A 22,320-nucleotide genomic window follows, 5' to 3' on the forward strand; every position below is an offset into this window, starting at 1 on the left:
AAAATGGATTAGATTTCCCCATACTGCCCGACTGCTTAAAGGGGCTTACAACATTAGAGGAACGACTGATTTCTCCTCGACTTCCATTTATGATAATTATGAGTCTATTACACAAAAGACTAGGCCAAAATGCCATAAAAGGAGCAGTAGTAAACGTCCCTATTTCGATAAACACAGCCGTGAAGGATCTTCCACGAGCTTTTCATGAAGCCCAGGTTGTTCAGCTCCACCTGAAACGTAGAAGGACAATTGGTCCTGATTTCATGGCTGAAACCATTAGACCTTTAAAGGTTTATGAGGCTCTCAGTTATTTAGTTACCACAGATTTATATAAAAAGCATGATGTTATAGTTAACGAGGAATGGATGTCTAGATTTACATCCGATAATGTTCAATTTGAGCATCTCAGGCAGACGCTGTCGTATTAGAAGAGATGCAAAATAGAGATAGGAATGTAGACGCAGAGCCAGCCCATCCTGACGAGGATTTGGAAGCTGAACAGCTCAACCCTGGAGGTCAGGAAACTCTGCTTCAAAATAACATCGCATTTAATGATAGACCTGTAACCACAGCACCAGGCGAAGGCCAAAGACCTCTCGATATGGTCCTAGATATTGACTCGGAAGAGTTATCCTTTCCCACCATTTACGCAGGCGTCAAGAGACCCTGCTCAGAAAGTTATACAACCATAGTTAGATCAGAGCTTCGAAATGTAGATAGGAGAGGTTGTAGAACTGATAAATTGTTTTTCAATTACAAGAAGTTAGAACTCATTAAGATTCGCAATAACATTTCAATCTGCTTACGTAAGCGGAGCACTTCCAGTGCAGTAACGGCAGCCAACGCTCTTAATGAGAATTTCATAGGGGGACTTATTAACCACGATGAGGGATATAGGGTACTTCGAGATATTCGCTCGTCTCCGGCTCACTGGGAGGATGAGAAGAAGAAGGTTATGGCCATGATTCGTCAGTTCGGCCTGCCGACTTTTTTCATCACTCTGTCTGCTGCTGAAACGCGGTGGCCAGAGTTGCTTGTTTTGCTCAAAAAAAACATAGATAGAGTGATAATTAGCGAAGAAGAGGCAATTGATTTAGTTTGGGATGAAAAGGCGCGTCTTATTAGGGCAGATCCCGTTACTTGTGCTAGGTATTTCGATTATAGGTATCGCGAGGTTTTAAAAGTTATGAGGAGTTCAGAGGGCATTTTCGGAGAAAACTTTGTCATCAAATTCTATTGGCGTGTTGAATTTCAACAGAGAGGTTCTCCCCATATTCACGGCATGTTTTGGCTGAAAGATGCCCCAGCAGTGGACTTAACCAGTACTGAGTCAATTTCAACAGTTGTAGCCTTCATTAATAAACATATTACAGTAGATATAACAGACTCAGAATTAGCTCCGTATGTTGAATACCAAAAGCATAAGCACACAAACAGGTCATGTCTTAAGACAGTTGGTAAAAGTGGAAACAAAGTTTGTAGATTCGGTATTCCATACCCTCCAATGCCCCAAACGGAGATATTGAGTCCATTGCCGGAGGAAACTCCAAACCTTGATTTTCACCAAGGGAATTTTAAGAAAATTAAAGACCTATTAAATTCTAATCAATCCCCTGATATGATTGATCACTTGAGCATATTTGAAAACATTCTTTCGCACGAACAAGTGAGCCTCAATTACGAGGACTACAAATATGCAATATGTTCTGGTTTGAAGAAACCAACAATTTTTCTAAAAAGGTCATTTGCTGAGATTAACATTAATGCTTATAATAAACACATTCTTTCAATGCAAAGGGCCAATATGGATATCCAATACATTTTGGACCCTTATGCGTGCTGTAGCTATATAATTAACTATATAAATAAATCCCAAAGGGGTATTTCAAAGCTTATGCGCGCGGCGATAAGCGAAGTTCAAGGGGGCAATTACACGATCAGAGAAAAGCTACAGCACATTGGTCATAAATTTATTTCTGGCACTGAGATATCTGCTCAGGAAGCCGTATACTGTTGTCTAGGCATTCCGTTGTCCGGAACCAGCAACAAATGTGTTCAAGTAAATACTTTCCCTCCAGAGCAACGAGTTCGAATGCTCAAATCCACAAGCAACCTTCAAAATATGAATCAGGATTCTACTGACATATTCGTCAAAGGATTGCTGGAGCGGTATGAACAAAGACCAAATATTCTTGGAGGCCTGTGTTTAGCCGATTTTGCAGCAAATTATGAATTTTCTAAAAGCAAAAAAAGAACTGGCCAAAATGATGATGAAGGGGACGAAGAAAATGAGGTCCTAGTAGAAGTATATTTCCCTCTCCGCGATAGTAGTGGTTTTATTAGGGAACGGACCAAGCCTTCGATTTTAAAATATATGAGGTTTAATATAAACACAGATAGGTCGAACTATTTTAGAGCACTAGTGATGCTGTTTTATCCGTGGAGAGATGAAGAGGCAGAGTTAGTGAGCAGGAATTGTGAGGATGTTTATAGGGATCATCAGGAATTAGTTAGTTCGAATTTCCAAAAATACAATGCATTAGCAGATTTAGAAGACGTGCTTAGGAGGGCCATGGAAGCCGAAGCCAATAGGGTAGAAAATGCAGGTGAGGCAGGTGATGAGGCAATTGATGAGGAATTTAGAGCTTTAGCGATTCCTGAAATAGGTTCTCAAATAAATGTTCTAAACTTGAATGACCAGGCAGCGGCTCCAGATAGAAGTATTCGATTAATTAAGCTTCCCACGTTTGTTTCCCTTAATGATTTAGCCAATATGATTAGATCGCTTAATTCAAAGCAAAAAACTTATCTCACACATGTTCTTCATAATGTGAGAGATAAGGCACTTTTTTATGAGTTTGTAGGTGGCGGCGCAGGCGTCGGCAAAAGTAGAACAATATCTACCATTTTTCAGACCATTTCTCAGGAGCTTAATCGTATACCAGGATCTGACCCAAAATGTAAAGTACTTCTGTGTGCTCCCACAGGAAAAGCTGCATTTGGTATTGGAGGTGCCACACTTCACTCAATGTTTTCATTACCCCTCAATCAATCCAACCATGCTTTTAAACAACTGGGTCCAGATTTATTAAATACCTTATTCAAGATTTATTGATCTTAAACTTCTTATAACACTAGTCAACACGATTTTTCCTCAAGGAACAAAACGACTTTTTCTTAAAGATTTGGGGCTTAGAAATGGTTTGATGATATATATTTTTTTTTCTATGGCAGAACTTTTTTTTAAAGAATTTTTGAAAACTGGTATTTTTTTTATGCTTTTTTCAAGGTAGGCTTGTTTTTCACATAGCTCTAGTATCTTACGTTGGTTGTAAAGACTTTGCTATTTTGAAAAGGTAATTAAAACAGCTAGAAGTTAAGCCCAAATACTTTGTGATTTCAGCTTACCGTCTGGGAAATAAAAAGCATTGAAATGCAAAAATGATGATTTTTGTGCGGTATTTGTTACGAAATTTTGACTTTAAAAACCCAGGAAAAGTCGAAAAAAAATTATATCTTGTGTCCTCTATTTTTTTGTGTATAGGTGCGTTAATTTGGCGTCGTTTAAGGTATCGCTCATTAAAATCTATGGAGAGACTTTGGAGCTAAAATTCGTTAACCAAACCTAAAATATGAAAAAATGAACAAAAAATACCTTTTGGAAGGTTGCGGGCCCAACTGCCAATGGGAACAAAGCAAACGAACAAGGGTTGTACATTTGGTACCTGATCGCGTTTCTTTGTTCCCAATGGGCATTTTTGCATTTCAATGCTTTATATTTCCTAGACGGTAACTGTAATCACAAAGTGTTTGGGCTTAACTTCTAGCTGTTTTTATTATCTTTTCAAAATAGCAAAGTTCTTTACAACCAGACGTAAGATACTAGAGCTATGTGAAAAAACAAGCGCTACCTCTGAAAAAAGCATAAAAAAAAAAATACCAGACTTCAAAAATTCTTCAAAAAAAAGTTCTGCCATAGAAAAAAACCATAATTCTTTAAAAAATTTTAAATCCCCATATCTATCAGAAAAAGTCGGTTTGGATCCTTGAGGAAAAAAAAGTTCGATTTTGTCGTAGTGTAATTGACGAGATTTTTATGGTCGGTGAAAAAATGTTTTCATATTTGGATAGGCGCCTAAAGCAAATATTTTCAAGGCACGAAAGTCCTTTTGGTGGCATTTCTGTTATCGTGTTCGGCGATTTAAGGCAGTTATGTCCAGTAGGTGATCGTTGGATATTCAAATCCTCATCAAGTGCGCTTAATCCATACAGTGCTATAGTTGGCTCTAGTCTCTGGGATGGCTTCAAGTTTTTCGAACTTACAGAGATTATGCGACAGCGAGATGACCAACCTTTTGCAATCGCACTAAATAACATGGCATCGGCCGAAATGTCGTCTGAAGATATTCAATTGCTTAGGGATAGAATAGTTGACGGCAGTCAAGCTCCAAGAGATGCGATCCACTTATTTTATAGCAATAACGAGACAGAAAGGTACAATAGGGAGAAGCTTTCATCGATTATGACAGCAGAACACTTCAGTAGCTTTAGCTGATCAAAGCCGAACATCTACCCCAGATATTAAAACTAGATATTGGAGGCTGTTAAGAGTTCAAAACTTCTAATACACAAGGTTGTGTACTTCATTGGTTCTCAAAACCACGGCTAAATATATGATGACAGTCAATGTAGATACATCAGACGGCCTTGTTAACGGAGCCACTGGTGTTTTAATGCAGATAGATCTTAGCTCATCCAATACACCCGAACTTCTTTGGATACATTTTCTCGAAGAAAGCGTAGGAGTTAACGCACGGTCGAAACGCAGCCATAGTAACGAATCTTCATGGACACCAATTCAGAAAACCACAAAGAGTTTTCAATACCACCAAAACGAGCAGGTTACTATAGACCGTAAACAATTTCCGGTTGTAGCTGCAGAAGCTATAACTATTCATAAGAGTCAGGGAGCTACATACAGCAAAGTTGTCGTCCACACTACCTCCAATATGCAAAGAGAAGCATTGTATGTAGCTTGCAGTAGGGCCACCAGTGCGAATGGACTTTATATCGTTGGGCCTTCCATTCCCCGAAACCCAAGCAGACTGTCCTGTCGCGAGAGAGATGGAGAGCTTACGTTCCTCTAAGTTACTTCACACCCACTTCGATTGTTTACTCAATCCGTCCGAATTTAATATTTTCTTCTTTCTTTGAGCTAATGCTCAAATCTTCTATTTTGTGCTTCGTTGAGGCTTCCACTTACTCAAATGAAGCTTATAATATTCCTGGCTATTCCACAGCAGTGCGGTTAGATTGCCAGTCCGTAGCCACGGAGCTAGACCGAAAAGAGGCATTCTAATATTTGTTAGGAATGATCTTTTAGATCACTTTAGTTTTGTTGAAAGTAATCGATTTTATGCTGTTTCCGGAAACTTACATCTCCGGTGTTCGAATATGCTTTGTTTACGTATAAATCTGCGGTTTTATTGTTATTTACAGAACCCCCAGTTATCCGTTGCAAAGTTTAAACACGAATTTAAGCACTTAGTTCAGCGTTTTCGTTTTTAGGTAGCAATTCTTTAGTGTTAGGTGATTTTAATTTATGCCTGCATTCTCGTTCTGGTTGCTGTAGGGAAATTTATGAATTCCTTTTAGAAAGGAATTTTAGGTCTTTGTTAGGTTTGGACTCGTCCACAACCAATTGCAATACGCATATTGACTGGGCGTTTTCAAACATTTCCGATAGCAGGGCCACCCGCCCTTGTCTTTAGTGGCCCAAAGGCAGAAGTTAGAATTTGGGGGTTTTTTAATTATTTAATTTGTTTAAGGCTTTTTATTTTAATTCGATTTATTTATATATTTATGTATTTATATTTTTAGCGAAGGATTGGAATCCTGTTTTTTAATTTTTTGGGAATAAGGAGCTTAAAATGCTTTTAAAAGCAGCTAAAGTCGACTCGTGGGTCCCCAAGATTATGTTTTGGCTAGGGTGACCCCATTCTTTCCGGAGGGCCCCCCCCCTTTTTTTTCTGGGGTCACAATTTTTTATATAAATTTTTTTTTTTTTTTTTTTTTTTTTTTTTTTTTTTTTTTTTTTTTTTTTTTTTTTTTCCCCCCCCCCTTTTTTTTTTTTTTTTTTTTTTGTTTTAATTTTTTTTTTTTTTTTTTTTTTTTTTTTTTTTTTTTTTGTTGGTTTTCGGCCCCCCCCCCCCCCCCCCCCCCCCCCCTTTTTTTTTTTTTTTTTCCCTCCTTTTCTTTTTTTTTTTTTTTTGGGGGGGGGGGGGGGGGGGGGGGGGGCTTGTTGTTAACTGTGTACAAGATTTTTTTTTGAATACGAGTATATATCATACGTTTTGTGTGTGTTCCGCCTTGGTTACGCTCACTTGCGCATGGTACTCGTAATGTACGGCTGCCCCAAAATGTAGGCACTACAAAAAGTATGTATATATATATGCAGATAAGGAAAACCCGGTCTTACACACACAAGCACATAGCCCCGCACACAAAGATACAACAGAAAGCATACAAATACGCATACCAAACAGGAATATTGCAGAGATAGGCCACTCCTACATATGAACATATAAATACGTATTTACGCTTATGCAAAAGAAAAGAGGAAAGCTGAACCCACATAATATGACGCAGCTTGTATACCCTATAATACCTCTAGCCTAAATAAATAAATCTGCATTGGCTAAAAAAATAAATAAAATATTAATCGGTTAAAAGATTATTCCAGAAACATATGATTTCGAATATGTAATCTGAGGAATATTCCTTCAGCAGAAACGTTATATAGCAGACTGATACTGATTTAAGTTGTTTTAAATAAAATAGTCATATCATTATTTTCCGGCAGCAATATGGCAATATGGTTATACAATTTTTGGGTCCTCCACACACGTATTCATAGATACAATTATTTACAGAGAAAAAACTTTATTTTTATTTATAACTCAAACCAGGAACGAATTTACTAAATTCCGAAACTAACGAGAGTAGGGTCTTTGTTTACCATACTACTACCTTTTTGCTCTATATTTTACTGTGCTCGTGAGGGTTCAAGATAAGTTAGCTGGACCATGTTTTTTGTAGATATTCCTATTTCAGATATAGGAAATGTTTTGATGACATGGGAATCTGGTCGATTTGAAATGGTTTTCCCAGAAAAAGACAAATTGACAGACTAAATTGAAAATAAAAATATTTCCATCTGAAATTTCTTTCTTCTTTCGTTGCAAACTTCTAATCATGAAGGGTATTCAAATGTTAAGTAAATATGAGGTATAGTTTTGTGCCAATTATTGTTTGAACATTTATTTTGGCACATTCTCCGACTTCTCAGACTTCCTCTTCAATTTTAATTTCAGTTTGAGGGTTTCTTTCAACATTTGCATTACCATTTATCCATTTTCAAATGTAAATTCGGCATTCCCAATATTCGTTTCTATAGCTGGTTAGTTTATCCAAAAATTATTTTCAGGTATTATTGTACAAAGCTCCGGGGATCCCCACTCAAAGCTCATTCATGATTCACATTGACTATTTGCAAATTTATTTCATTCATTCCAAAAAAATGGACTCCCAAATGGGTACACGTCATTTTTGTTGAACCGCTAAGCCTGTAATCCCTTTTCTGTTGTGACTGGGTACGGCCACATTAAAATGCAGATTGTACACAGAAATGATTTATTATGCATGGATTATGAAATGAACAAATCATACACACATCCAAATAAATATAGTATGCAAAAGGAGAAGAGATTCTCACCAACAGATGAAGCACACAACACATAAATCTGATTTCCTTAATTGGCAATTTGTGAGTGACGCAACATTTGAGGCCTTGCTATGGGGGCTGAATGAAGCTGAAGGTGTCAAGGAAAATTAATCTTAAGCAGATCAAAAGAGCATTGGTTAAAGTAAACGCAAGATATGGCTTTGATTTTGGATCGATTTCTTCTTCTGGCATTGGCATCAATTGCTGCCACCCCAGACTGGAAACCTTCGAGGCACAGCAACTGTTGAATTTTTGGCTGACAAAAGGAAAGTATCCAACATGATGAAGAGCCGATATTAGGTTAAGATAAATTGGATTTTCTTTCTTATTTGCATAAGCAGCTGCCAGACAGGTGCGGGAAAGCACTTTCAATAGGAATATCCTTTCAATACACGTCCGCACTTCAGTCGCTGCCTTTTGCGATTCATGTGTCTGCATATATTTATTATTTCATGGATATTTCACACATTTTATGCTGCACTCTGCCGAGCTGTCATTATCTTTTGTGCGTGCTTAATCTCCATTAAAGCCAACTGCTTCGGTTTTCCGTATTTCCTTTTCGTGAAAATCCCCTCATAATATATGAAACAGTTTCACCGGCAAGCCTATTGATGCCCGTATTAAAGCCGATTTTTAATTCGTTTCTGCTTCGTATATGTCTTCAAGGTTTTTTTTCTGTGAAGGATTAAACTGTGCATTTAATGCCATGAAAAAACGAGAGAGCGCGATAAAAGAGAAAAGACCTTCAATGACTTTGGGAAAGAAATAATTATCTTTCGACTCTATCGTTCATCCCACAAATATAAATATCACAAATATTGAATGCTTTCGACCCCTAACCGGAACACCACCATAAATCAATATGCATCCGGATACAAAATCAGCCCCAAAGATTACAAATTTATGTATTTTATATGGATGGAGTTCAGAGTTCATATTTAATAACCACAAGAGCAAAGTATAAAGAGTCCATTAACCTCTTTTACTCCATCCAAGGAAAAATCCAGGCCAAAAATGTTTATTCATTTATAACCTTGACCTAACCAATCTATAAATCATTGATGATTTTTTTGGTGTAAATCAGTACTTGCTTAGCCTTAAAGCATCTGCAGTGATTTAATGATTGCCATCGACCCAAGTAATAGGCAGCTGTCCGCTTCCTTCCCATCGGGACGTTTCGGTTACGCCCTTATTGACGATGCGCTCATGTCTATGGACTGATGAGTGGAAAATGCGCCCCAAGGGATAATAACCCTAACCATAACCACCACACACACTGAGGCAGCTATAGGGCGAGGCCAGTGATTTGAGCACTTGTGCGAGGGCCACACGGCGTATGAGTAATGTGCTGCGATTGACCGTAAAGTTGATGGGTTGACGCCAAGTGGGCACAGAGTATTTCCCCGACTCCATTTTTGATTTGGCTCTTTTTTATGTTGCAGAAAGTAAGGAAAAGCAGCTCCGACAGCGACGACTGCTGCCTGGAGAACGAGCCGGTTCCATCTCTGGAGGCGCAAAATGGTGGCGTTTTCTCTCTGGAAGCCGGGAATCAGACAGCGGAGACAGTTTTCATTGGGGTCGGCCCAGGGAGCTTGGTCATACGCTACAGGGGCGACACAGCGCGGAGCAATTGAGTGCATATGACTTGGAAATGGGGTATCAGAAAATCGAGGTGAGTGATTACTGGAGGATTCTGAATTCCATTGTTCAATCATTTTTTATTCATATCATGGTGTTCCGAAGTGCTCCTGCCCTCTAAAAGAAACTCGAAAGCAATGTATTTTCTTTAAGTCTATTTTGTTTTATTTTACATTTTTAGTTTCAGTTTTTGTTTACCGGAAAAACATATACATACTTAAAGAGATTCAAAGCATTTTTCATTTGAATATTTTCATAAATAAACGACAGGGAAATCTTACAATTTCCCTAAATTGACATTTAAAAAAAATCTGCGTAGATCCTCGTATAGTTGTTAATCACAGAAAATACACTCGAATTTCTCTATATTCCGACTTCTGGCAAACATATGCACAAACATGCATTTTGAGGACGGACCAGACCCTTTATTATCCATTAATTTTCACTTTGTTTGTTTGCAGCTAGCCGCAAATTCGGTTGGGCACAGCCGTGTGGGTGTCGGTGACGATGTGGTTCAGTACGATGTACCCAAAAATCTGCACAAACGCAGCCAATGTGACATTAATTTTGAGGTAATTAAGCATAATATTTTGCCAACTGGTAATTTTTATTAATAATTTGCAGTTTCTGTGCCAGACCCAGCATTTAATTTGCTAAGTAAATTGGTTTGATTTTAGTTTACATTTTCCTGGAGTTTCCCCGAACCCTTATTTCCACTCGAGAAAACAAATTTTCAATCTAAAATTATATTGACTGTTTGCATAATTTTTAATAGAGCTCGTTTTTGTGTTCCGGTGGCATTATGTACATAAATGGTAGAATAGTTTCTGGGCCATTGGACTCCCTCATCGAGGCGCTCATACCCAAGAATGTCATCGACTTAGATAAGGTAAGAATCATCTCTGCTCTTATATTTTGTAACTATTTCCAATTTAAAAGAAATAAGCAAATAAATGGGCAATGAAAAATGAATATTAATTTGCAACAAAAAATTCTAGTAAATATTGCAAAATTTTCACCGATTGATTAAATAATAAATACATTTCCTGCCATACAATAAATTGTAATTGTAAACAAACCAAACAAAAACAAATATATTTTAAGATTAAAAAAACGTAGTAAACGATAACTTCAAAAATCACAGATTGTTATTTGGGAAAATTCTTAAACTTAAAGCAGAGCTTAAATCTCTTAAAGAGATTTCCTTGTTGTTTTCAACTACTTCCTGTTCAAATGTAACTATCCACAAAAATTGTATTTACATGCAACTCCTATATTGTAAACAGCAAATGGAATACAAATCAGTTCCTACTTAGTCGCAAACACTTGCTCTTGAATAGTAGCCACCTTGAACATTTCTGGCACGAGCCAAAAAACCACAAGCCAAAAGGCAGCCAACGGGCCAACAGCAGCCTTTCCCGGACCCAAAACCAAACCCATATCCAACCTCAAGACCCAGAAGCAGACACACACAAAGGGCAAAAAAAACATAGGGACTGAATTTGAACAAATCCTGTAATGAGAGAGCGGATTTGATAGAGATGAGGACCAAGTGCAAAAAAAGAAAGTTGGGTGCCAAGCAATAACAACAAGGATTAAAGCTACTTGCCAACATCTTCAAACTATGAGATCAACATTTGGTATACCTTATGCTCAAGGATACTATGATTTTGACTAGATGTTAGCAGTACGACAAGAGACTTTACTTCTAGAATGAGGAAAAAAAAAGCAGAGATCAGAGGCCAAAAAAAAATGGTTTCTTCAAAACTTATTTTAGGGTATCACATTGCCTATCCATTTGACTATACTGTTCCGTTTGGTTTTTATTATGCTGCGTGGATAAATGTTAATTGAGTTTTATTTTTCTTTTATTTGCTTGAAGGAATTTGTATACTCGTTTTTACTATCGTCACGCTTATTTCTGCGTCCTTATGAACTGCTGGGTAAACTATTGGACTCAGTATCTGAAAGCGAATGTTTAGTTGCCCTCTTGGCCGAGTGGACAATGAAGTTCCCCTACGACTGCCGGGAGATGAGCGCATGATGAGCCATGTCAAGCATATCGTTGCCAGGTGAGCAGAAGAAAACTACATTTCCTTCGTCATGAACTCAACAATAAAACCACTTGAACTCAATCTCCCTCATTCAGGTGTTCCAATTCGCATTTGGAAGCCGTTGTCTCCCAGACACTGAGTGCCTTACTAAAACGTTTGACTGATTTAGAGAGACATGAGGCCGACCTCCGTGCTTGCCAGCAGACCAACAGCACTACCGACAAGGTAAGTGGATGCGGACCCCTGAAAGAGCAATCTACCTAATCTCCATTTTAAATCATTGTTTTGTCTTCCATTCTTTGGACTCTTTTTTGGGTGCCTGCACCAGATCGTAGTCGAAACAACATTCAACACTCCGACTGCCACGAAATACGCACAAATCGTCTGCCGGCTGGAAAAGAAATTGGCCAAGCACATTGGCGGCGAGGAATTTTTGCAGTGCAGCAGCATGATTCTGTTGGATAAACAGGTAAGTACTGGCAAAAATTCCAGGCTCAAGCAGGAACATGCATATTTTGTGCAAAGATTGATCACTGAATCGTAATTGAGTAAAAAACAAAAAAAGCAGTTAATCTTAAAGAGGTCAGTCCCAATGTAAGCCAGAATTGAATGAAGACCTGTTGCAAATAGGTCCTTTGGTATTCTTTTTCTCGTTAAGATTTTGGTTCCACTTTAATCGTTGAACCCTCTTGCTTGTAGCATATCCGTTATTACTTATGATCTAAGTAATGGATATCTCAATATCGAAACCCTTCACTATCGCATTCTCTCTTGTGTTTGCGTTGTATTTAATGCAGAAGAAATCGGACCAACCATGCACATCGGTCGGACCACTCGGCGCACAGGATCGAAAAAAGACATGCAACCTGGAAACGTTTCTGGATTAGTCGGCACGTCTGCGTCTGTTTGTTTACAATGAGATACTGCTGGTGAGCGAGGGTATACAGAAGGGGCCGCAGAAGATGGGTTCATAACCATGTGGAGATCTCAGCCCCTCTGCTCCAGTCCAGTTCTGACCCAAACCAGCGGCTCAGACCAGGCATGGTGCTCAAGTTAAACGTAGCGCATGAATCCTTAGACCCTCTGGATTGAATTGAAATACCAATGCAGTGCAGAGCACTATGTGTCCAGGACCACGTCCCCGGACTCATATGACTTTGCATCGAATATCAGGAGGCAGTCGGGTAGGCAGTCAGGCGAGATGGTTTATAATTTATGCCGCTCGTAACTGTCTCATTGACAGTTTGCCAGTTGGCCTTGTAAGCGACTCGTTAAAACTTCAGCCAAGTTTCGTGGGTCCATCGTTTCCCGTAGGTCGCCTTCTCGAACTCGAACCATTCATGGACAAGTCCCACTAACTTCCGTAACACTGGTCAACACGATTTTTCCTCAAGGAACAAAACCAACTTTTTATTAAAGATTTGGGGCTTAGAAATGGTTTGATGATATTTTTTTTTTCTATTGTAGAACTTTTTTTGAAGAATTTTTGAAGTCTGGTATATTTTTTAAGCTTTTTTCAAAGGTAGCGCTTGAAATGCAAAAATGATGATTTTTGTGCGGTATTTTTTACGAAATTTTGACTTTAAAAACTCAGGAAAAAATATATCTGTGTTCTCTATTTTTTTGCGTATAGGTGCATTAATTTGGCGTCGTTTAAGGTATCGCTCATTAAAATCTATGGAGAGACTTTGGAGCTACAATTCGTTAACCAAACCTAAAATATGGAAAAAATGAAAAAAAATACCTTTTGGAAGGTATTGGGAATTCTTTAAAAAAATTTAAATCCCCATATCTATCAGAAAAAGTCGGTTTGGATCCTCGAGGAAAAAAAAAGTTCGGTTTTGTCGAGTAGTGTAATCAAATAAATCTTTCATTTCGAATCCAGCACCCTGGGACATCGCTCTGCCTCAAACATCACCATTCCAGTGTGGTGGCATCGAGGACTGGAGTCGCACCGTTGTCCAGTATTGTCTGCTTGTGGGCAACCACAATAGCACCATTCTGGAATTTATGGAATCACCCGCCATAGCAAGGCTGAAAATCACGGTGAGTCAAAAAACGAATCAACTGTAAAACGCTATTGATAATTTATGTGGAATTTATTTTATTTATGAATAAAAAAATGTATAAACTAATTTCACTCGCAATTTATGTCCAAATATAATAATATGTTGGCTTCAACTTATAGTAAAGTTACCACAACGATTCTGACGGGAAATAAAATATAAACAATTATATTAAACACCATTTATACGCTTCAAACCAACCAACTTTTTTTTAAGCTAGTGATAATTTTTTTTTTATACCCGTACTCAAAAAAGAGTTAAGGGGTATTGTTTGGTTACGCAGCCAAATAATCATAGATTATAGCCAGTGGTGCAGCAGTAGAGTAAATCCTTATTATTGTTCGTTGTTTGCACTGCCCACTGCACTAAATTGTCATCTACCTACAAACTCATGCACCCATTCATGCTACCGCACGGCAGCAGCCTATGCAGCCGTTCTCTTTCGCCTCTTAATCTCGCGCCTTTCTTTCTTTCCTTTGCTTTGCTATCACTCTCTCGATCTGTCGCTCTCTCGCTCGCATTAGGGCACGGGCAATTTGGCCGCCTGCCCTTTGATTCAGTCTGGACCTAGCAACCACTGCACATCGTCTTGGAATCAAGCACTTCAATCCGACACCGTCTTCTACCGACCCCCGCGTCTACAATCTGACCCCGTCTTGAATCCAGCTAACTCTCCAACCGACTCGTCATCAACCTAACTCGAACCTTTCGCTGTATACTGTTTACAACAATAAACCATATTTAATCTAAACAACCATCGTCTCGTTAATAAACATATCGCAAAACTACGCTAGTGAAAAAGCTCGCTAGCTCAACAGGTATATTGTATTTTTGGTAAAAGTGGATGTGAGCAACGCAGAGAAGGAAAAGTTTCCGACCCCATAAATTATAGATATTCTTGATCAGCATCAATAGCCGAGTCGATAGAGCCATGTCTGTCTGTCCGTCTGTCCGTCTTGTTTGACGCCTGGATCTCAGAGACTATAAAAGCTAGAGGAACCAAATTTTGTTTCCAGACTGTGATATCACACTGCTACAAGTGTATTTCAAAATTTCGCCCCGCCCCCTTGCGCCACTACAAGGGACGAAAATCTGTGGCAGGCACATTTTTAAAGATAAGATAAAACTAAAAACGCAGTATCGTAGAGAATGCCCATATCTACCAGACTGCCGAATCTGAATCAGATCGGATCATAATCATAGCCAGAATGAAGAAATTTTTAGTTGCTTCCCCTGCCCACACCTGCTAACGACCAAGCAACTCATTTTCCATCTCGCTCGCACACTCTGCCGCGTTCAGTGCGCGAGCAACCCCTAGCGGAGATGTGGAATCTATATGGTACATGTAGTATCTACAAGTTAGATGTAGAATATACATTGTAGATGTAGATGTAGATGTAGATAACAGATGAAAAATGTAAATATTTTTTTTTAGTTTTAAAATTCTAAATAATTATAAGCTTAACAATGAATATACTGACTGAGTACGGGTATAAGTAGAGTCGCGTCCCCAGAAGCGACTCACACGTTCCTTCTCGTTTTCTTTCCCATTCCAGTTTTTTGTCTGGACGTTGATATGCAATGACTGCACCATCAAGTGGCCCATGCGACACCAAGCCGAAGCCTGTTACGCGCGGAACCCAGGCAGAAACGCAGCCCTCCTCCCGCCCAACCGACCGAGGGGCGCTGCCGCATGACGCGCGACGCGTGTTACCGAACCGATCGCGAGCATGCAGGAAAGATAGGTGTTAGACTAAAATTCGAGGAAAATTAGAGCTAAACACAACTCAAAGAGCTAAGCATGCAAAGATAGCTAAAAAATATAGCTAATTACGGGAAAGGTATGTTAGTATTAGTGATTTAAGAAGAGGAAGGGAATTAGTAGTTGATATTATGTGGTAGAGGGAATTGAAGTCCGAGCAAAGTACCCTAAATGGTTCGTGCAAGGAATAATTCGATCTACAAAGCGGAAGGAAAAGAGGAATGCAGTTTCTAGTAGATCTAATAGGAATCGTAAAGTTTATGCGGCTCAACAAGTCAGGGCTATCTACATCACCCTTGATCAGGTTGTGCATAAAAATCACACCAAGCATTTTTCTACGACTAACTAAGGTTGGAAGGTTTATTAAAAGCAATCTACGAGGATAAGATGGCAGTCTCACACCTGCATCCCAGTTAAGGCCACGCAGAGCAAAAAGTAAAAAGTTTTTCTGGACTGATTCTATACGGTCCTGGTGTACTTTGTACTGGGGGCACCATACACAAGAGCCGTATTCTAAAATCGGACGAACAAGCGAGATATAGAGAGTCTTCGTTATATAGGGGTCGTCAAATTCCTTTGACCACCTCTTTATAAACCCAAGCACACCCATGGCCTTATTTACCATGGTAGAAATGTGTTCAGAAAACTTCAACTTTGGGTCTAATTTAACACCAAGATCATCAACCAAGGTAATTCTCTCAAGAGAACCACCGCAGAGGCTATAAGGAGCCAATAGGGGGCTGGAGCGATGAAATGTCATTACTTTGCATTTCGAGGCATTTAGGTGTAACATATTTGCACAACACCATGATTGAAAGTTATTGAGATCGGATTGCAAGCGAGAGTGAAATGAAATGTCCTTATACTGGACACAAAGTTTAACATCATCCGCATACATGAGTACTCGAGAGTTTGTTAATACTGAAGGCAGATCATTAATAAAGAGTGTGAATAGTAGGGGGCCTAGATGGCTGCCCTGTGGTACTCCAGAAGTAACCTTAACAGGTGAAGAGAAGGAGTTTTTGAAGAGGACTCTTTGAGACCTAGAACAAAGGTAGCTAGAAATCCATCTCAAAAGATTAGGCGGAAACCCTAAAAGGTCAATTTTTTGTGCTAAAAGGGAATGGTTTACAGAATCAAATGCTTTACTAAAATCAGTGTAAATGACATCCGTCTGCAAGTTACCTTGAAAGCCTTTAATGATAAAAGAGGTAAACTCTAATAAATTTGTGGTTGTTGATCGTCGCCTTATAAATCCGTGCTGGGACGGAGATATAAGTGATTTGCAGAGATGTTGCAAGTGTGGAGTTAAAATTTTTTCAAACATGTTAGGAATAGCGGATAACTTAGATATACCTCTATAATTATTTGCATCAGACTTGCTACCTTTCTTATGGAGCGGAATAATAAAAGATTCCTTCCAGATGGGGGGGAAGCATGAAGAGTTAATGGATAGGGTGAATAGTTTAAGCAAGGGTCCACACAGAGCGTCGGAACAGTACCTGAGTACACAGCCGGGAACTCCGTCGGGACCTGGTGAAAACACCGGCTTAACTAGTCGAAGATCATGAAGCAGTGAGCTTTCATTTAACAAGGGACTGAAGATGCCATTCGACCTTGGTAAACTGTATGGATACGGCTGACCAGAGTAGCTTTCATGAGAATAGGTTGTTTGGAAAAATTTGGCAAAAAGATCGGCAATTGCCTGATCATTGTTTGCTGACATATTGAGAAAAGATAACGAGGATGGATGTACGGACGTTCTACGCTTACTATTTACGAAGCTGTAAAACTGTTTAGGGTCCAGTGAAAATCGTATCCTGCATCGAGATAGGTAGTTCTTATAGCATTGAGCGTTAAGAACGGAGAAATTTGACCGAGCTATTACATAGTGAGAAAGAGAAGAGGGAGAACCAACTTCTCGAAATTTTTTATAAAGTCTTGATTTTAAATTTTTTAGACTGGATAACTCCTTGGTAAACCAAGGAGGCTTTCCAGATATAACCGGACAAGAAAGTGGGACACAAGAATCAAAAAATGTGTCAAGTACATTGTAAAAAATGTGTGTGCCTTTCATAACGTCAGTGCACAAGTACAGAGCGGACCAATCAAAATCCCTAATAAGGTTATTAAGCTTCGTAAACTCGGCTTTACGAAAGCAGCGGACACGTTCAGATAGCCTACTCATTCGATCCAATACAGTAGGGCCAATATCGACTGACACTTCGAATGTAGGATGGTAGGAGTCTTCAGGTATACTGAGCGGAAGGGCTCGGGTTAACAACGCTATGGTCGGATCCGAGACAAAGCACAGATCAAGCAATCGACCCAAGGAATTTTTCACATGGTTGACTTGAGACAGGGATAGGTCTAGCAAGCCGTCGATAAAGTCATGTCGTGACATGGGCACAAGGTTATTAGACTCGTTTACCGAAGACCAAACAGCACCTGGCAAATTAAAATCACCAAGAACTATCATATGGTCTTTATCTGATAGCGAGGAAGAAACAGTTTTTAAAGCGGTCAGGGGATGCTCGTATATTAAGATATCCGAGGAAGGTGGAATATACGAGAATGTTTTGTAGAATGTTTGTAGTTATGCTGTTTTCGGAGTTACGCTCCTTTTAGAGTCAATGGATTCTATATTTAAGTTTATGTAGTAGGGGTCGAGACACGGTCGAACACACCCTCCCCCCAAGTTACCGAAAGAGCACGGAACCGTTGAATCCCGACCGGCAGAGCCTCGATAGCCGAAGCCCCTACCAGCTTTTGCTGGGGCAACTGTACTAGTAATGTTGCATAAATTTGGCTAATAGTACGAGTATGTTTAAGCCTAGAAGCTGATCTTTAATTGTACTCCTTCAGCAGCTCGTTATTCGAAATGGCTTTGACAGCTAAAGGGTTCCTTTATTTTAAATTATAACAAATGTAAAACAAAATATCTGGGGGAACGATTGAGGAAGCTAAGCCTTATGGGCCTTGTGCTTCTCCTGCCTCCTGCTTACAAGTGGCTGTAAAACGCTGCTTGGGTTTTTGTTTGTCTCCATCTCCTTGTTTGGCAGCGTAGTGCTCTCGGTAGTACTTGAATGTTTCAAATCGAACTATTTTTAGCTCATCCTTGGTTAGAAAAGAATCCGTACCGTCATTGGAGCTGATCTCGCTCCGGATGACCACGATGGTCAGCAGCACGAAGATCACGTCCAGCGCAGCCAGCACTATGCTGGCTGTCCGATCGGTGCAGTACTCGTTCCAGCGCCAGTTTCCGGTGGCCGGGATCCATAACAGGTTGGCGAATGGAACTATCGGGAGCAGGAAGACCCAAAGAATTGCGCGCCCCACGGCCTCACCCGAAGCGCTTCGCATGGCGGCACTGGCCACAGCGATGCCTGAGAGGGCATATATGATTGTGCAAGATATCTTGAAGATGGCTTCGTAGGAGCTGACCGTGGTGTAGTGGTTCAAGTCCATTGGCAAATAGGGACAAAATTCTGCTGTGGCGACGGCAGCAGCCAGCGAGAGGACGAATCCAACGAGCTTCATGCCCATCACGCGGCCGCAGGTGGCGAGGACAATGGACCAAAAGAGTGGCCACAGCAGCAGGCAGCTGGACAGCAGCAGCGCAGCCTTCTCCCACAGGCAGGCACAGGAGACCAGAGCGCTGGTCAGCAGCACCAGTCCCATATCGATAATTGCTAGCTTGTGACGCGATAGACGCATCTGACGCGTCACCTGTGCCATGAGGAACTGCTTCTGGCTGTGGTTCAGCTTCACTCTGCCCTGAGACTGTTTGGAGGAATTACTCTTCGTGGATTCTGTGTTCTTCCTTGCCTTTGTGGTCGTCTTGATCTTGTTAGTCGCCGTGATCATCAGTTGATTGTCCCTCTCGTCGATGGAATCCAGCAGTGCCTCAACATCCTTTTCCTTCGACTTCAACACCTTCTCGACCCGCACTTCAGTCACCTGCGAGCCTCGCTTGTCAGAGAGTGCCGCTGGGAGCACAGTCTGGAAGGGCTGCTCCTCGACGTTCGGTTCCATCTTGTTCATGTGCTCGGGATAGTAGGAAAGAATCTAAATAAGTCTAGTGCTAGGCTCTAGGCGTCAGGGGTTCCTTGGATCGAATGAAATGTGGGAGTTTTCCAGCCGCCAGACATTTAAAACAATTCCGACCAAACGATGCCCGGAAGCAAGTGCCACGACCACACTCGATTCAACTTGCTAATTGCATTTATGCATTATTCAAAATAGTTAGCAGTGGCAGTGGATGGAGCAGCAGCAGCCAAAAGCACAATTTGAAACTTTTGCCAACGATATCAACTATGTATTTAAAACAGAAATTAGACACGGCACCAACTAGCAGCAGGAGCGGGCGGCAGTATGAGCCAAACAATGCTGACAAGGCGAGCCCAAAGGGCGGCGAAAAAATCGCAATCACGCAGAGAAGGAATTGTTTTCGACCCCATAAAGTATATATATTCTTGATTTGCATATTTATGCTGTTGCTATCGGCTATTGAGCCGAGTCGATATATGATCTGTCTCTCAGCCATGGACCAGCGCGCTGCAGCGTAGCGAGTTTCTGAAGCCATTTCTTGTTGCTCCTTTCACAGACTAATTCATTTTAAGCAACGCATACAGAACCACACTCGATCCAGTTCACACAGGGATGATACCAGAATCAAACACACACACACTGGTCACATAGATTTTCACTTAAACTCATTATTCTCCAACATATACATATGTAGGTTCAAGCCATATCAGTGGATGTTAAGGACAAGCTTCAAAGCGGGATGTATAGTTTAATTCAGAAGAGGGGCAGAAGCAAAGTTTGGGAATTTTTCTCAAAAATTAAAAACAAAAAAAAGAGAGGAAGTCGATGAGCTTCTAGCCTGTAAGCTGTGCTTTGCTACCTTTAAATTTGCGGGAAGCACATCTAGCCTTGTAAATCATAAATGTTACATTATGAACTCCAGTAAATTACGCAACGCTGCCCAATTTGATGTCAATCCCGAAACGAAACAGGAGGGTGTTGCTGTAATAACCGAATGGGTTGTTAAGAACTGTTGTTCATTCAAAATTATTGACAATTCCGAACTCAAAAAGTTTGCATCCTTTCTGATTAAAGTTGGAGCAACCTATGGTGCTAATGTAGACTTTGCCAAGCTATTACCCCATCCAACAACAATATCACGATATATTTCAATGCGAGAAAGCTCCTGCACAGGTTTGTTATCATCCAATCTACAAATTGAAGAAGTTTATTTTAATTGTATTTATAATATCTACTAGGTTTTCATATCCGTGAACAAATTCGAGAGATATTGAAAGACTTTGGATGCGATCTTGAACTGGACAATCCCATAATTGTAACAGATCGGGGTTCGAACATGATCAAAGCCTTTGGACAAGATGGAAAAAATGCATTGCATCAACCACCTGCTTAACAACTCAGTTGAAAAGGCCATCAATGCTGTTTCTGAGATGGGGGAACTCGTTACTGTTTACAAGCTTGTAAAATATTTTAAGAAGTCTGGATCAAACTCTTTCTTAGGGCTGTTTTTGCCCAACCCGCTGGAATACAGTTTTTTATTTGTTTAAATCCATCGAAATTAATTGGATTGACATTCAAAATATTTTAATGGAGAAAAATCAGATAATTAGGATGGAAGGTATAAATTTAAATCAGTTAAGTCATGTTGTCCGACTGTTAGAAGTCTTCGAAAACGTTTAAAAAAAAACTTGTAGCAAGCAAACGTCCAACCATACACTTTATAGTTCCGAACATAAACAAATTAAAGAAAACTTGTCTGTCCGATAGCAACGATTATAACATAATTAAATCATTTAAATCCGTACTTAAAACACAAATTTTATCAACAGTACATCCAAATTTAACAAAATACCACAACATATCTCTTTTTCTTCTCCCACCTACGAACAAACTAATACTATTTTCACCAACCGAAAAAACAAAAGTCATTAATGACTGTAAACAGTTTATGACCTCTGTTTTGATAGACACTGTGTTAGAAGCGTCTGAAAAGCCTGCGACAGAAGATGCATTTTCTGAATACATTGAAGTACGCCAAGTAGACAGCTACAAATACCAAGCAGAACAGGAAATAATAGGATAAAGCTAGTGGCGTAGCTACGTACGTGCAAGACGGTGCGGCGCACCGGGGCCCTTGAGCTAAAGGGGCCCCCAAGCTCATGGGCCCAGACTCTGACCAAAAAATCTCTCACTCCTCACTTCTGTTTGAAATGCAAGCATGAATTCGACTTGTACAATTAAGCGTCGTTTAAAGTATTCTTCATAAAATTCTATGGAGAAACGGCTGGAGTAACGTTCCAAACGGTAAGTATTATTTTCGGAGGGTTTATCAACCAATTTCAGATGAGCCTTTTCTTCATTAATTAATATGCACCTATAAACAACAAAAAATAAATTTAAAAAAACGAGAAGGAACGTGTGAGTCGCTTCTTTGGACGCGACATTACTTTTATACCAGCATTCAGTCGGTATATTAATTTTTGAGCTTATGATGATGATGTTCCCCAACAGCATGGGTCCAATAGGATGGGTTTCAGCAATATGATGGGCTTCTGCTTTTAATAATAAAGACGACTGCTCTCCTTTTCGTGCAGAGAATTACTGAAGTTTTTATTTCATCTTTTCCCTCCTTAAAGGCTGAAAGCTTAGTATATAATGTACATAAAGTGTACATTGCGAAAAGTAAGGCAAGATAAAGATTGTAATTTTGTTAAATGTACAATAAAGTTTTTTGAACACATACATTTTCAAATAAATAATTCGATTTACCTCATGACCTAATGCCAAAATTGTTAATCAATAAAGCCCACACAAAACCCTCGTAATGATTAAGTATCTGACTTTAGGTTGGGCCCTAATTTTTTTTTTGCACCGGTGCCCTTTTCTATCAGCTACGCCACTGGATACAGCAACATTAACGTAATATACACACCCGACTTTGACTGTTTAGCGTGGTGGAATTTTCAC

The 22,320-nt window shown here is 39.8% G+C and overlaps 1 protein-coding gene and 1 pseudogene across 1 annotated transcript; both read left to right on the forward strand.

Annotated features, from left to right (window-relative positions):
* The first annotated feature begins 433 nt into the window (after positions 1–433).
* Positions 434–22,320, forward strand: part of LOC111080817 — a 33,073-nt pseudogene continuing 11,186 nt past the window's right edge.
* On the forward strand, positions 20,226–21,119 carry LOC121404975. The gene is made up of 2 exons (XM_041595413.1): positions 20,226–20,526; positions 20,592–21,119. The coding sequence occupies exons 1-2, from the start codon at positions 20,265–20,267 to the stop codon at positions 20,744–20,746; spliced, it is 417 nt and encodes a 138-aa protein (XP_041451347.1). The 5' UTR covers positions 20,226–20,264; the 3' UTR covers positions 20,747–21,119.

The sequence above is a fragment of the Drosophila obscura genome, unplaced genomic scaffold (assembly GCF_018151105.1).
Source record: "Drosophila obscura isolate BZ-5 IFL unplaced genomic scaffold, ASM1815110v1 contig_59, whole genome shotgun sequence".
Lineage (NCBI taxonomy): Eukaryota > Metazoa > Arthropoda > Insecta > Diptera > Drosophilidae > Drosophila > Drosophila obscura.

Bases quoted from the DNA above. Each gene is read 5' to 3' on its own strand.
- LOC121404975 (XM_041595413.1), top strand. From the start codon at position 20,265: ATGAACTCCAGTAAATTACGCAACGCTGCCCAATTTGATGTCAATCCC. The intron at 20,527-20,591 runs GTTTGTTATCAT...AATATCTACTAG, and splicing joins GCGAGAAAGCTCCTGCACAG to GTTTTCATATCCGTGAACAA.